Source organism: Mizuhopecten yessoensis, unplaced genomic scaffold, assembly GCF_002113885.1.
Source record: "Mizuhopecten yessoensis strain PY_sf001 unplaced genomic scaffold, ASM211388v2 scaffold8383, whole genome shotgun sequence".
In the NCBI taxonomy this organism is placed as follows: domain Eukaryota; kingdom Metazoa; phylum Mollusca; class Bivalvia; order Pectinida; family Pectinidae; genus Mizuhopecten; species Mizuhopecten yessoensis.
Window position 1 is genome coordinate 188,263 of NW_018407520.1, and position 14,612 is coordinate 202,874.

A 14,612-nucleotide genomic window follows, 5' to 3' on the forward strand; every position below is an offset into this window, starting at 1 on the left:
GCACGTGAGACTTACGTTTGATGTGTCGTCAGACAGTCATTCTTACTAGATACTGTTTTGTTTATTTACATCCAACAACTATTACTTCTTTGTGGAAATATTGTTCTTCCATGTATAAATATCCCCATGGAAAAGAAGATTATTACACTGTGCCTGTTATTTACGTTTTAGAAGAACATTTGATATAACGAGTGTCATATGATAGCAGATAGAACGGTCATGTCGTGAATATTGTGCGAAAATATGTGATCCCTGAAGTCATTATTTCTTAACACATTTTCACGTCTCCGGTGACTTAAGATTACGCTCATCGGCTTGATATCAATAAATATCAAAACTGAAACATGAGCTTTGTCTAGATTAGCCTGGTGTATTCTGTCTGTAGCTTCCTCTAGATCAGCCTGGTGTATTGTGTCTGTAGCATCCTCTAAATCAGCCTGTTATATTCTGTCTGTAGCTTCCTGTACCTTCCTCTATATCAGCTTGGTGTATTCTGTCTGTAGCTTCCACTAGATCAGCCTGGTGTATGGTGTCTGTAGCTTCCTCTAGATTAGGCTGGTGTATTCTGTCTGTAGCATCCTCTAAATCAGCCTGGTGTATTCTGTCTGTAGCTTCCTCTAGATCAGCCTGGTGTATTCTGACTTTAGGTATCTTTGGGGATTAGACAGGAATATGAAACATGAGCTTTCTCTAGATCAGCCTGGTGTATTCTGTCTGTAGCATCCTCTAAATCATCCTGGTTTATTCTGTCTGTAGCTTCCTCTAGAACAGCCTGTTTTATTCTGTCTGTAGCTTCGTCTAGATCAGCCTGGTGTATTCTCTCTGTAGCATCCTCTAAATCAGCCTGGCGTATGGTGTCTGTAGCTTCCTCTAGATCAGCCTTGTGTATTCTGTCTGTAGCTTCCTCTGGATCAGCCTGGTGTATTCTGTCTGTCGCTTCCTCTAGATCAACCTGGTGTATTCTGTCTGTAGCATCCTCTGAATCAGCCTGGTGTATGGTGTCTGTAACTTCCTCTAGATCAGCCTGATGTATTCTGTCTGTAGCTTCCTCTAAATCAGCCTGGTTTATTCTGTCTGTGGCTTCCTCTAGATCATCCTGGTGTATTCTGTCTGTAGCATCCTCTGAATCAGCCTGGTGTATGGTGTCTGTAGCTTCCTCTAGATCAGGCTGGTTTATTCTGTCTGTAGCTTCCTCTAGAACAGCCTGTTTTATTCTGTCTGTAGCTTCCTCTAGATCATCCTGGTGTATTCTGTCTGTAGCATCCTCTGAATCAGCCTGGTGTATGGTGTCTGTACCTTCCTCTAGATCAGGTTGGTTTATTCTGTCTATAGCTTCCTCTAGATCAGCCTGGTGTACTCTGTCTGTAGCTTCCTCTAGATCATCCTGGTTTATTCTGTCTGTAGCTTCCTCTAGAACAGCCTGTTTTATTCTGTCTGTAGCTTCGTCTAGATCAGCCTGGTGTATTCTCTCTGTAGCATCCTCTAAATCAGCCTTGTTTATTCTGTCTGTAGCTTCCTCTAGAACAGCCTGTTTTATTCTGTCTGTAGCTCCCTCTAGATCAGCCTGGTGTATGGTATCTGTAGCTTCCTCTAGATCAGCCTTGTGTATTCTGTCTGTAGCTTCCTCTAAATCAGCCTGGTGTATGGCGTCTGTAGCTTCCTCTAGATCAGCCTGGTGTTTTCTGTCTGTAGTTTCCTCTAGATCAGCCTGGTGTATTGTGTCTGTAGCATCCTCTAAATCAGCCTTGTTTATTCTGTCTGTAGCTTCCTCTAGAACAGCCTGTTTTATTCTGTCTGTAGCTCCCTCTAGATCAGCCTGGTGTATTCTGACTTTAGGTATCTTTGGGGATTCGACAGGAATATGAAACATGAGCTTTCTATAGATCAGCCTGGTGTATTCTGTCTGTCGCTTCCTCTAGATCAACCTGGTGTATTCTGTCTGTAGCTTCCTTTAGATCAGCCTGGTGTATTCTGTCTATAGCTTCCTCTAGATCAGCCTGGTGTCTTCTGTTTGTAACTACCTCTATATCAGCCTGGTGTATTCTGTCTGTACCTTCCTCTAGATCAGCCTGGTGTATGCTGTCTGTAGCATCCTCTAAATCAGCCTTGTTTATTCTGTCTGTAGCTTCCTCTAGATGTAGCTTCCTCTAGATCAGCCTGGTATATTCTGTCTGTAGCTTCCTCGAGATCATCCTGGTGTATTCTGTCTGTAGCTTCCTCCAGATTAGCCTGGTGTATTCTGTCTGTCGCTTCCTCTAGATCAACCTGGTGTATTCTGTCTGTAGCATCCTCTAATTCAGCCTTGTTTATTCTGTCTGTAGCTTCCTCTAGATGAGCCTGGTTTATTCTGTCTGTAGCTTCCTCTAGAACAGCCTGTTTTATTCTGTCTGTAGCTCCCTCTAGATCAGCCTGGTGTATTCTGGGTGTATTCTGTCTGTAGCTTCCTCTAAATCAGCCTGGTTTATTCTGTCTGTAGCTTCCTCTAGATCATCCTGGTGTATGGTGTCTGTAGCTTCCTCTAGATCAGGTTGGTTTATTCTGTCTGTAGCTTCCTCTAGATCAGCCTGGTGTATTCTGTCTATACCTTCCTCTAGATCAGCCTGGTGTATGGTGTCTGTAGCTTCCTCTAGATCAGGTTGGTTTATTCTGTCTGTAGCTTCCTCTAGATCAGCCTGGTGTATTCTGTCTGTAGCTTCCTCTAGATGAGCCTGGTTTATTCTGTCTGTAGCTTCCTCTAGATCATCCTGGTGTATTCTGTCTGTAGCATCCTCTAAATCAGCCTGGTGTATGGGGTCTGTAGCTTCCTCTAGATCAGCCTGGTGTTTTCTGTCTGTAGCTTCCTCTAGTTCAGCCTGATGTATTCTGTCTGTAGCTTCCTCTAGATCAGCCTGGTATATTCTTTCTGTAGCTTCCTCTAGATCAGCCTGTTGTATTCTGTCTGTAGCTTCCTCTAGGTCAGCCTGGTATATTCTGTCTGTAGCTTCCTCTAGATCAGCCTGATATATTCTTTCTGTAGCTTCCTCTAGATCAGCCTGTTGTATTCTGTCTGTAGCATCCTCTAAATCAGCCTGGTGTATGGTGTCTGTAGCTTCCTCTAGATCAGCCTGGTGTATTCTGTCTGTAGCTTCCTCTAGATCAGCCTGGTGTATTCTGTTTGTAACTACCTCTAGATCAGCCTGGTGTATTCTGTCTGTACCTTCCTCTAGATCAGCCTGGTGTATTCTGTCTGTATCTTCCTCTAGATCAGCCTGGTGTATTCTGTTTGTAGCTTCCTCTAGATCAGCCTGTTGTATTCTGTCTGTAGCTTCCTCTAGATCAGACTGGTATATTCTGTATGTAGCTTCCTCTAGATCAACCTGTTGCATTCTGTCTGTTGCCTCCTCTAGATCAGCCTGGTGTATTCTGTCTGCAGCTTCCTCTAGATCAGCCTGTTGTATTCTGTCTGTAGCATCCTCTGGATCAGCCTGGTGTATTCTGTCTGTAGCATCCTCTAAATCAGCCTGGTGTATTGTGTCTGTAGCTTCCTCTAGATCAGCCTGGGGTATTCTGTTTGTAACTACCTCTAGATCAGCCTTGTGTATTCTGTCTGTAGCTTCCTCTAGATCAGACTGGTATATTCTGTATGTAGCTTCCTCTAGATCAACCTGTTGCATTCTGTCTGTTGCTTCCTCTAGATCAGCCTGGTGTATTCTGTCTGCAGCTTCCTCTAGATCAGCCTGTTGTATTCTGTCTGTAGCTTCCTCTAGATCAGCCTGTTGTTTTCTATCTGTAGCTTCCTCTAGATCAGCCTGGTTTATTCTGTCTGTAGGTATCTTTGGAAATTAACCAGGAATATGCTTAAGGTCAACGCTATACGTTACAGGTCCAACCCAAACAACAAATTATTAAATCAAATATACATAAATTTTCTTTTTACGAGGAAAAAGAATTGGAATCATTTGTTCACTTAAGCATTGAACTGTTTTTGTATGGTATTTATGATCTATTTGAATGACACAGCTTTGCAACCAAACAACATAATGCGCGCTAGCGCATTTTGATTTGTTTGCTTGCAAAGCTGTGTCATTCAAACAGATCATAAATACCATATAAAAACAGTTCAATACTAATATTTACGTTTTTCTCTGCCTCTTATGTTCTTTTTTAACTTATAATTTATATTTAAAATTAAAAATGCCCGCCTTATCGACAGTCCACACGATTTCGTTCAATAGTTTGAACAGCGTATTGTCGCGTGCTGATTGGCAAACAAAGCAGTACTTTGAAATTTTAACAAACACTTCAATTTTATTCCAAAATTCAGTATCAATACAATTGCGTATGATATGTCTTTAGGGTGATTTAAGTTTATCAATAGAACTCTGAGCTGAAAGTTAGATTTGAAATTGTTTCGATTTTTCCCCGGAACAAATTTCGCGCATGGACAAATACAGTGAACACCGTTAATCCGACCTTGCCCACCACGAGGGAGTTATTTTTGGAAGTTAATTCGAACTTTTCTCTTTGCTCATTTTGTGAAGAATCCATGCGTGAATTTATTTGTTAATTGTATGGGAACCTGACAACAGTCGGTAGATTCTATAACAGACTCGTCATTTGACACGTCGTTAGAAACTGAGGAACTGTGGATGCGAGACGCGTGAAACTGATAGCGTTTGAAGTGAGTGATCTTGCGTCGGAGCACAGGTTCGTTACAAATGTCTGAAATGTTTATGTGTGCTGTGACTCATATCAGTAGGTCTGTATCATATGTGTCAGTAGGTCTATAGAAAATGTGTATTTCAGACATTTGTGATGAACCCCTGTTGATCAGTGCAGTGAAACAGACGATATTTCTGATAAATTGCATGAGCGTTAAAATTGTTTCCATTGCCGGCATTGGTGATTTCAACCGATGTGCATTTTGTACGATACATTATGTATTGCAGACCTTGGTCTTGATTTCGTTGTAATAAAAGTGTTTTTTATTTCATTTTTTATTTTGTCAAATCTCACAATGCCCAGCGATATTTCAGCAGCCGTCATGTTTATTTATATTGAATATTGTAGTTCCGGTCAGTGTTGTATTAATACGCTAAGAATTGTGTCTCGTGATGCATGGTAAGTCCCATCAACGACACAGCTTTCAAAGAGGCTATATATTGGCAATGCCATGCAAATGTAAATATTATTGTTGGAACAGAAACTAACCTGAAGTTGAACTGTGATATATATTTTAATGGCTTTACGTACTATACTTAAGGTAGTTGGTTGATTGCCCCTCATATTTTAGTTCCGGCAGGCAGATTGATTTACCTCTGTACATGTACCTACTCATATTATATGTGTTAGCTGATATGGACCGATGACATACAGGTCACTCAATCAAATCTGTATGTCTCATTTTGAAAAAAAAATGGTCTTATCGTATCGAATCGTATCATCTACACCAAACACACCGAAAGCGAGGACGAAACCATTTTCTCCTCGCTTATTTCAATACTGGATTTCGGTAAATAAAAGCATAACTATTTTTTAACTATGCATTTAAAAAGTGTTTGTTTCCTGTCTTTTAAACTTAAATGTAGATGATGACCGATATATCTGTGGTTATATAAGCCGGAAAAAGCTGCACGTTGGTGTATTATGCTATTTGCAGAGGTTTACAAAGTGTAGTTTTGTCCTGTATATACATTATGAACCACCAACAATCTTTGTTAATCCCTAAATAGATGTCACTGAATCAGATACATTAGGTAATGTGCATTTAAATACAAATAACAGTTACTAAAGAACGATGATACACCCTGAAATTAAGTGAGCAGTCAGGTTTATAAATAAAGTAGAATGTAATCTTACACTTTAATACATGTATATATGAATGTGTATAGTCAGACGCTGTTACAGTGAAATGCTCGGGAAAGTCACAATAGGTCAATTAAACAAATTTCAATAAAGCCGATGTTCAATGCAAAAATGTCCAACATTCACACGAATACAGGTGTATCTTAATGATGATAATCAAAACATCAAATACTTCAGGTACACAAAATAGCAAATATATATTGTTTAAAATGTGTTCACCATCACCGGTTATACGGTGGAGACCGTACTTTTAAAACTCCTTTGCGCCATCTTTAATACCCTCATGTATTGTTAAAATAGCCAGCGCCGTCGTTAAAATACTCAAACCATTAATTTTCATTACCACTTTTGGCGCTGCGAATTGGTACTTGTTTGATACTGCAGGGCATCAGTGGTTAGACGAGTTACAGTACACGGTACTACTAGCCACTGTAAAATCATGTTCAGCTGACAATCTATCTCTCCCCGCACTTGTAAGTTCAATGATAGAAGGAAAACATTCATGTTACAAGTTACAAGTAGGTACTTATCGATTGTATGTCTGACACATATGAATTGTGATCTAAGACATCTAAAACAACAAGTGAACTAAGATATCTACAACAACAGTTTTCTCCTATCGTTCTTATCGTACAATGCGAAAAACAGCAAATATCCAATACTTTTTGTTAATATACTTTTTATTTTTGAAGGTAATTTTGCTATTATGATAACAGGTGCGTTAAATAAGTTTTGATTAGGTTGTTTAAAAATGATAAGACATTAATATTGTTTTTAAGAACAAGAAATTTCGTCCAATATGGTATATGGTGGTTTCTATTTTTGTTGTAGCAAACATACTAATTTGTTCTCCTCTGTCTTCTTAAATGAATTCCTCATTTGTTCTCCTCTGTCTTCTTAAATGTATTCCTAAGTATACTGAATGAAAATTATGTATCGTTATCGTGATTCTTATATATATATCTGCAGACACTAAGTATACCCAACGCGGTCCTCTCTTGGTTGACTCATACAGGTTATTCGTATACTTCTGCGATGCATTTTTCTCAATTAAAAAAACGTAATGACAATGTCGATCGTATAGATCTTCAGAATTTAAAGTCGATGCCGCTACGGACTCGACTACATCAGCATCTTACATGTACAAGGTACTTGCATATTTACTTACAACATGATCAGCATCGATAGCCTACCAGTGAGCAATAACATAAATGTGATTATTTCGATTTTCTGATCACGGGCGATTCTTTTCTTGGTAAAATTATCGCTCCCCCTACTATGGTGTTTACATATTGCCGTTAATTCGATAGCCCATGGTTGGCTCTGAATATCACGATGTTTACGTTTGTCCGTCGAGTGATGACGAACAAACGTATTCGATATCTAGCACAGGGTTTCGGGAGATGCTGGCTGATGAAGAATATGGTCAAGTTATATGGTCACAACCATGATCTCGTTGTAAAAGTGTTTATGTTCCTTGTGCGATATGAATGTCGACGTTTTTGACTATGCTCTATAGCGTTTTGGATCTGACATTACATTGTGTACTGGGATTTGACCTAAAAAAAACATTCCATGACCACGCTAATGAAGCGGACGTCACTTACTTTCTAGAATATCTGGTCCATATTCTCTATTTTCCTTTTCAACGTTCTCGCTGTTTCCATGTTCATATTCTACCCTATTTATCCCAGGAGGAGTTCAATAAATGGTTTACACTTCTTGATTTTTTCACACTTTGGTTTGGTTTGGTTAAGTATTGTTTAACGTCCTATCAACAGCTATGGTCATTTAAGGACGGCCTTCCCTGTGTGCAAGATGAATGCGTATAGTGTATGCGTGTGTGTTTGCATTATGATTTGTTTGCTTGCAAAGCTGTGTCATTTAAATAAATTATGTTCTTTTTTAACTTATAATTTATATGTAAAATTAAAAATGCCCGCCTTATCGACAGTCCCCACAATTTCGTTCAATAGTTTGAACAGCGTATTGTCGCGTGCTGATTGGCAAACAAAGTAGCACTTTGAAATTTTTACAAACACTTCAATTTTATTCCACAATTCAGTATCAATACAATTGCGTATGATATGTATATAGGGTGATTTAAGTTTATCAACAGAACTCGGAGCTGAAAGTTAGATTTGAAATTGTTCCGATTTTCCCCCGCAACAAATTTCGCGCATGGACAAATACAGTGAACACCGTAAAGCCGAACGTTCCCTCCACGAGGGAGTTATTTTTGGAAGTTAATTCGAACTTTTCTCTTTGCTCATTTTGAGAAGAATCCAGGCGTGAATTTATTTGTTGATTGTATGGGAACCTGACAACAGTCGGTAAATTATATAACAGACTCGTCATTTGACATGTCGTCAGAAACTGAGGAACCGTGGATGCGAGACGCGTGAAACTAATAGCGTTTGAAGTGAGTGATCTTGCGACGGACAACAGGTTCGTTACAAATGTTTGAAACGTATATGTGTGCTGTGACTCATATCAGTAGGTCTGTAACATATGTGTCAGTAGGTCTATAGAATATGTGTATTTCAAACATTTATAACGAACCCCTGTTGTTCAGTGCAATGTAACAGACGATATTTCTGATAAATTGCATGTGCGTTAAAATTGTTTCCATTGCCGGCATCGGTGATTTCAACCGATGTGCATTTTGTACGATATTATTGCAGACCTTGGTCTTGTTTTCGTTGTAATAAAAGTATTTTATTTTTTATTTTTTATTTTGCACATAAATTTACAATGACATTGTCAAATCTCACAATGCCCAGCGATATTTCAGCAGCCGTCATGTTTATTTATATTGGATATTGTAGTTCCGGTCAGTGTTGTATTAATACGCTAAGAATTGTGTCTCGTGATGCATGGTAATTAAAGTCCCATCAACGGCACAGCTTTCAAAGAGGCTATATAGTGGCAATGCCATGCAAATGTAGATATTACTGTATGAAATAGGAAGCCTTACTTTTGGTCTATCAATACAGGAATGTATGGAACACTGTTGAGTGTTTCAGACGTTTCCCTAAAGCAAAATAAAAAAAGAAGATTGATATTAAATTATTTAAATTGCCTGTTTACTGACGGTATCCCGCTGGTTCTCGATCAATAACATTCTTACAGGTGTAAGCGGGGACTGTTTATGAATTTAAACGCGTCTCCTATAATGTGAAGAACTGAATGATAAATAGATTTGTTTAACGGCAATACAAGTTTGATGTAGACATTGACAGACTGACAAAACATATAGATCAATTTCAAATATATATGCTTCTTTATACCTTTATCCTGGAAAACCATACGGGCAATACATATATTTCATAGACAAAAACGTAACAGTTAAGATCATCATCATCATTAGTTATTTAAACTCAAGTTGTTTCCTCTTGTTCATTTTTATAGCAATGCTCTGAATAAGAGAAATATGACCGAGCAAGAGAAAATATGATGGTTTATTTCCCAGTCATATGGACAATATAATATAATCGGAGACACTCGCACGATGAATAATGAGATATCGTAGGTATCATCGCGTGGTATCTGCATCAAAGGTGTTAATTAATGATTCACGAAAAAACTTTAAAATCCATGATGTGGTTCTCTGTGAGCGTAGACGGCAAGGGTGAGACAGATTCTACCCAACCGAGAACTAGTCGGCAAGGGTGAGACAGATTCTACCCAACCGAGAACAAGTTGGCAAGGGTGAGCCAGATTCTACCCAACCGAGAACTAGCGTACATCGAGATGGTCCTATACGGCTCTGGGAGGTGTGCTTCTTCGCTCCAATTAATAGCACATGCACAGTTTTGAGATTATGTTTGGCTACTTGGTGAAAAAAGGCAGACGACTCGAACAGAGCAAATATTTGAGCCTATCATACCAGAAACCGTCCCCTCTAGTATTTGGATCCCATTGATACAACATTGAATGTTTTTACGGTTATTGTATCGGTTACCAATACAAGACCCGAGGTGACCAATGCAGGTCCAGTTGTCACATATAATCAAAACTGCAATAACCTGCTCCGACTCGATTCCCGTACTACTAAGTTTTAATAATCGCAAATTTAGGAATACTCTTATACAGAGCACTTTCCTCCGGATTCACAGGATTTTAATGTTTTGTCAACTGGATTCATTTTTGATACCCGTTCATGGCAAAATACCTCGTTGAAAGGACAATTATATGAAACATATCAAGTGTCGTTTATAACTAACGCGTTATAAATTTAAGTATGTGAATACAGTGGTGTTATAAGATTGAATTAATCAATTACAAAGTCATTGCCTAATCTGTTAAAGTACCGAGGCATTCGTATGCCTGGGAAATCATTACTTCCATGATGTCCATGTGGCAGTTCTATGAGATTGCTATTAGACCAACATACAGATATCCCCAAGTTTAGTGTGAAGTTAATGTTACAATGTCAAAGGGATGTTGGTATAGAAACTGCACATGCTTTTACAATTCCAAATAAATTCGTGCGTCTTTGGACGATGTTAAACCACTTAAACTGAAAATGCTAATTTCAGGTAATGCATATCTAATCGGACACGGATGGAGGAAACGCCATAAAACTCAGCAAGACTTTGATTTCCCAGACAAAATGTCTCCAGCCGATCCCGAATTAAAGGTATTCAGTATCTCCAACTTACAGTACCTGTGGTCTGGCACAATCAAACAAAACAGAGCAAAATATTTACCGATGCTGTGTGCGATCAGGCCGGAAGCTTTCTCGCATGTCACCTTTCTGTGGTGACAGAAACAACCACTTGTCAGATTGGCTGAGGGTTTCAAAATACGGAAAACATTTTCAAATGTCTGTTGATAATGGATACAAGTGGCTTATATTTGACTTGATGACTTTGATCAAGGCATACTTCTTCACTTCATCAGAGACCCCATTAGGCATCGGCCTCGCACGAGGCTATTCATTAATTTACTTCCTTCTATTTGCCAACAGGAGACAACTTATTGGATTGTCATCTTCCGGGTTCAACATTGTTCCTTTTTTAATGGTCTCTCGTGTATCTATGTAAAATATAAATGACTGACTTTACGGTTATCATTTCTATCGTTTTGCGGCTGTCATATTATTTTTCATTTCATACGACTCAAGATATAACAAATAGAAACCTCAACATTAAGCTTACCGTAGTCCAACCAAAACTAACATCCTTTAAAACAACGCTCTAAGCCTGGTCAATCTTACATTGGGTCAAGTGAGACATTGTAAACTAATATTGTAATATGACTGAAATATTTAAAATGCCAGGTTTTCTTTGAATTCTAAGTATGAATGACAAGATAATCTGTACTTGACATATGTTTTGCTATATTAATTACTTTTATTTAAACACTAATTTTGGTGTTTCTGTCAGCGCTATTGGAAGCGTATCGTTCTGCTTGCTGCCGTCACGCATCGATCTGGTCAGTTTCGAGTCTTTCCACGCTTATGACTACAGTAGACCAATCACCAACTTATCACCGGCTTCCTCTGGGATCAAGTGTAATGTCCAGTTCAGCCTTCCGTAAGGAGAGGTATCTGTTTTTATTGTTTCCTGTTGTCTGAGAGAACGACTCCCTTTATGTCATTGCCAGGAAACCCTAAACTACTCTCGGCTTGCTCAGTCGTTTGGCTTCTATATCGAATACCTTTGTGTGTGTGTGTGAAGCATATCTCTGATTCCACATATAAACCCGTTTGTGTTAATTTAACTGACACAATAGCGTATTGGTGTTTTCTTTTACCAAAAGGAAATAAGGCAAAATAACGCTTAAAGGGCTATTGAATTAGTATATTCCAATTCGAATGTTTTGCTTGTCATACTTTTTCCGTTGAATATTTCATGGTCATGTGAAGATATCTGAAACAGGTTTGTTATATTAATGACAATACATAAATCACGATAAGACTTTTTGAACCAGTAAAAGTGACGACTTTTTTAAGTACATGCAGAAAACATGCTTCCACAATAGAATATATCATTTACACTACTCATACAATACTTACAATACTATTTTGCCAATTTCATCCTTCAGTTAATTCAAAAGTGTGTCAAGTCCTTGTTGTATTGAGAGGCCGTAAAGTCTGAACAATCCATCGGTTCCATAGAAGACCTGCTTTCAAATCCCAAACGCACAGTTAGCTGATCTCATTGGGATTTTGAAATTTGATATAACCGACAGTATAATAAGGTATCGCTACATTTATGTAAAATGTCGTCCAGAACAACGCGAAATTCAATCCATGGAAATTAGAATAGTTTTCTGTCACCCAAACGCATTGTATACCGTTATCAAATACATGAGGAGTCATACCTCTGCATTCGTCTTCTATACTTCGTGCAAAGCTGTATTGGCGTTTTAACCTTTAACATTACCTTGATATCGCTTTGACAGCTACAGTAATGTTCCCTCTGTATCCGACACTCGCAAAAAGCATGTTGCAAGCGTTTCAATGAATCGTCATATGTCGTGAGTTTTTTATGGGAAAAGTAGCTAAAGAGCGCGGATGTCATTTCCTAGATCAGTGTCCAACAGTATATCCCACTGATGGGATATACTGTTTATTGAGGTTTCTAAGGCAAATAGTCGTCAATTTCTATACCCAAGAGGAAAAGTGCCAGCATTGAAATATCGGCCACCAGTACTTTAAAGTATAGCTGGTGTGTGCCTACGCCGGATCACAAGGGGATTAGTGGGCGAGGGGGAAGGACATCCTGATTGACTGTATATGTACGTGTACATACCACGCTGTTACTATAGTGTAATTAACAAGGTGGTGGCGAATAGGTGTATCACTTTAATTCTCGCAGGCTGTTTTAGCCGACAAAAATCTGAAACATAAAAACAACCTTTGAATAGGTTTAAAGTGGCACAGTTAATGCATAAAATAAAAGGGATTTCAGAAGAATTATATTGTGTTGCCTATTCTTTACTTTTTAAAATTATCGCTATCGCATAGTTTTTGCACATGCGCAATCTAACAAATATGGCAGCCCCCATGCATCACTTTATGAACAACACAAGGCTCGTCGAATTGACGGTAAATAAAACAGTAATACACACATTAAGTCTTTTATTCTCGTACATTTTGATAGGTCAATTGATAAGATACCGATACAGTCCATTATGGCTAAACATTGCGCCCGCTTTATCACAAAATGCAACTAACTGTACTATAACAGCAAGCATAACATTCCAATTCTCGTCAGAAATCTCTTTTAGGGCTCAACAAAATGATATCAGACCATATGCATCTCGACCTGCCAAATAACTTATACACACCATTTACGCACTATAATAAGTCTGCTCTAACGTTTTACACAACCTCATCTCACTATCCTTGTCACGGTCATTGTAGTAAAATAAATGAAATGCTCTCTTAATGTTTTAATAATAAAATATATTTTGATTAACAATAATTTGAATAAATGTATGTCAAATGCAATATGCCTACAGTGTAAGCCTAGTTACTCTACAAATGTAGGTCAATATTAATTTAATTAGATTAATAGATACACATGCTCGTACATCAGGATTGTTTGATTTAAATACCCCGGGATATATTTGAAATTGTATGTGCGCTTTGTAAATCATGATCAACCGACACCTGTGAGCTTTCAAATAACTTTCAAAATTCCCGTAATGATTGTCATTAATTGTGTAATGTATTGTCTAATACATATACTTTACAATACTGCAGGATGTAGTATGAGTTGTTTTGTTTTTTGCAAGTTTTCTTTTATTGTTATTGTTATGTTCAATGTGCAATTATATTCAAATAATTGGAGACATCTGTGGATGAAATGATATACAATGATTTTCTTTTATTCAATAATAACTGAAATGATTTGTAGACTGACGAATGTTATAGAGACTTGGCTCTCTATAATGGTTAGGTACACGGAAGGANGCACTTGCACATAACGGATCCTGGAATCGTGTATATAATTAAAACTACTAATATAGATGAGTCTAGTTTTTTTAAACAATGTAGATGCATTTATGACCATGGCTAAAGGGCTTATAATCGGAAGCTTAAATTGTAGAGGGTTGTCTTCAGATCCAATAAAACGAAGGGATTTCTTTGAAAAAATGTAGGAATAAATATAACATTGTTTTTCTTATAGATACACATTCAGATTTAAAGGTTGAAAATCAATGGAAAAATGAATGGGGATATGAAGCCTGGTTTAGTTCATATGCGTCAAATAGTAGAGGAGTAGCAATCCTATTTAAAAACTCTTTTGGATTGAAATTTTTGTCAAAAAAAGAGGATCAAAATGGAAATTTCTTAGTTTTAAATATTCTTTTGATTTCATCTGATAAAAACTTAACTCTAGTGGCAGTATATGGACCAAATAATACAAATGTTAATTTTTATCATCAACTTTCGCATCATCTTGAATTATGTGAGAATACATCTATCATCATAGGTGGTGACTGGAATGCACCACAAAACTATGTTAAGGATACGAAAAACTACATAAATAGAAACAATATAGTAAATCAGGGTAAAATTATAGATATTATAGATACTTTTGATCTCATAGATATATGGCGAGAGAATAACCCAGATGTAAACTTCTTTACTTGGCATGGACCAAACAGGAAACAGGCAAGATTACACTATTTTCTAGTGTCTTCAGATTTGGTTTCTACTGTTGTTGAGAGTGACATTGAGATAAGCTATGGCAAGATTACACTATTTTCTAGTGTCTTCAGATTTGGTTTCTACTGTTGTTAAGAGTGAC

The 14,612-nt window shown here is 37.8% G+C and overlaps 2 protein-coding genes across 2 annotated transcripts; both read right to left on the minus strand.

The window, feature by feature from the left end:
- Positions 1 to 643: 643 nt before the first annotated feature.
- Positions 644 to 1,870, minus strand: LOC110455807 (repetin-like). The gene has a single exon (XM_021506191.1). It carries the CDS (start codon positions 1,868 to 1,870, stop codon positions 644 to 646), a length of 1,227 nt encoding a protein of 408 aa, XP_021361866.1.
- A 529-nt stretch (positions 1,871 to 2,399) lies between these two features.
- Positions 2,400 to 6,114, minus strand: LOC110455808 (CUE domain-containing protein 5-like). The gene is made up of 2 exons (XM_021506192.1): positions 6,079 to 6,114; positions 2,400 to 3,812 (listed from the first exon to the last, which is right to left on the minus strand). Exons 1-2 carry the CDS (start codon positions 6,112 to 6,114, stop codon positions 2,400 to 2,402), a joined length of 1,449 nt encoding a protein of 482 aa, XP_021361867.1.
- Positions 6,115 to 14,612: the final 8,498 nt, after the last annotated feature.

Bases quoted from the DNA above. Each gene is read 5' to 3' on its own strand.
- LOC110455807 (XM_021506191.1), bottom strand. From the start codon at position 1,870: ATGTTTCATATTCCTGTCGAATCCCCAAAGATACCTAAAGTCAGAATA.
- LOC110455808 (XM_021506192.1), bottom strand. From the start codon at position 6,114: ATGGCGCAAAGGAGTTTTAAAAGTACGGTCTCCACC. The intron at 3,813-6,078 runs GTATAACCGGTG...TAATTTCCAAAG, and splicing joins TTAAAAGTACGGTCTCCACC to ATACCTACAGACAGAATAAA.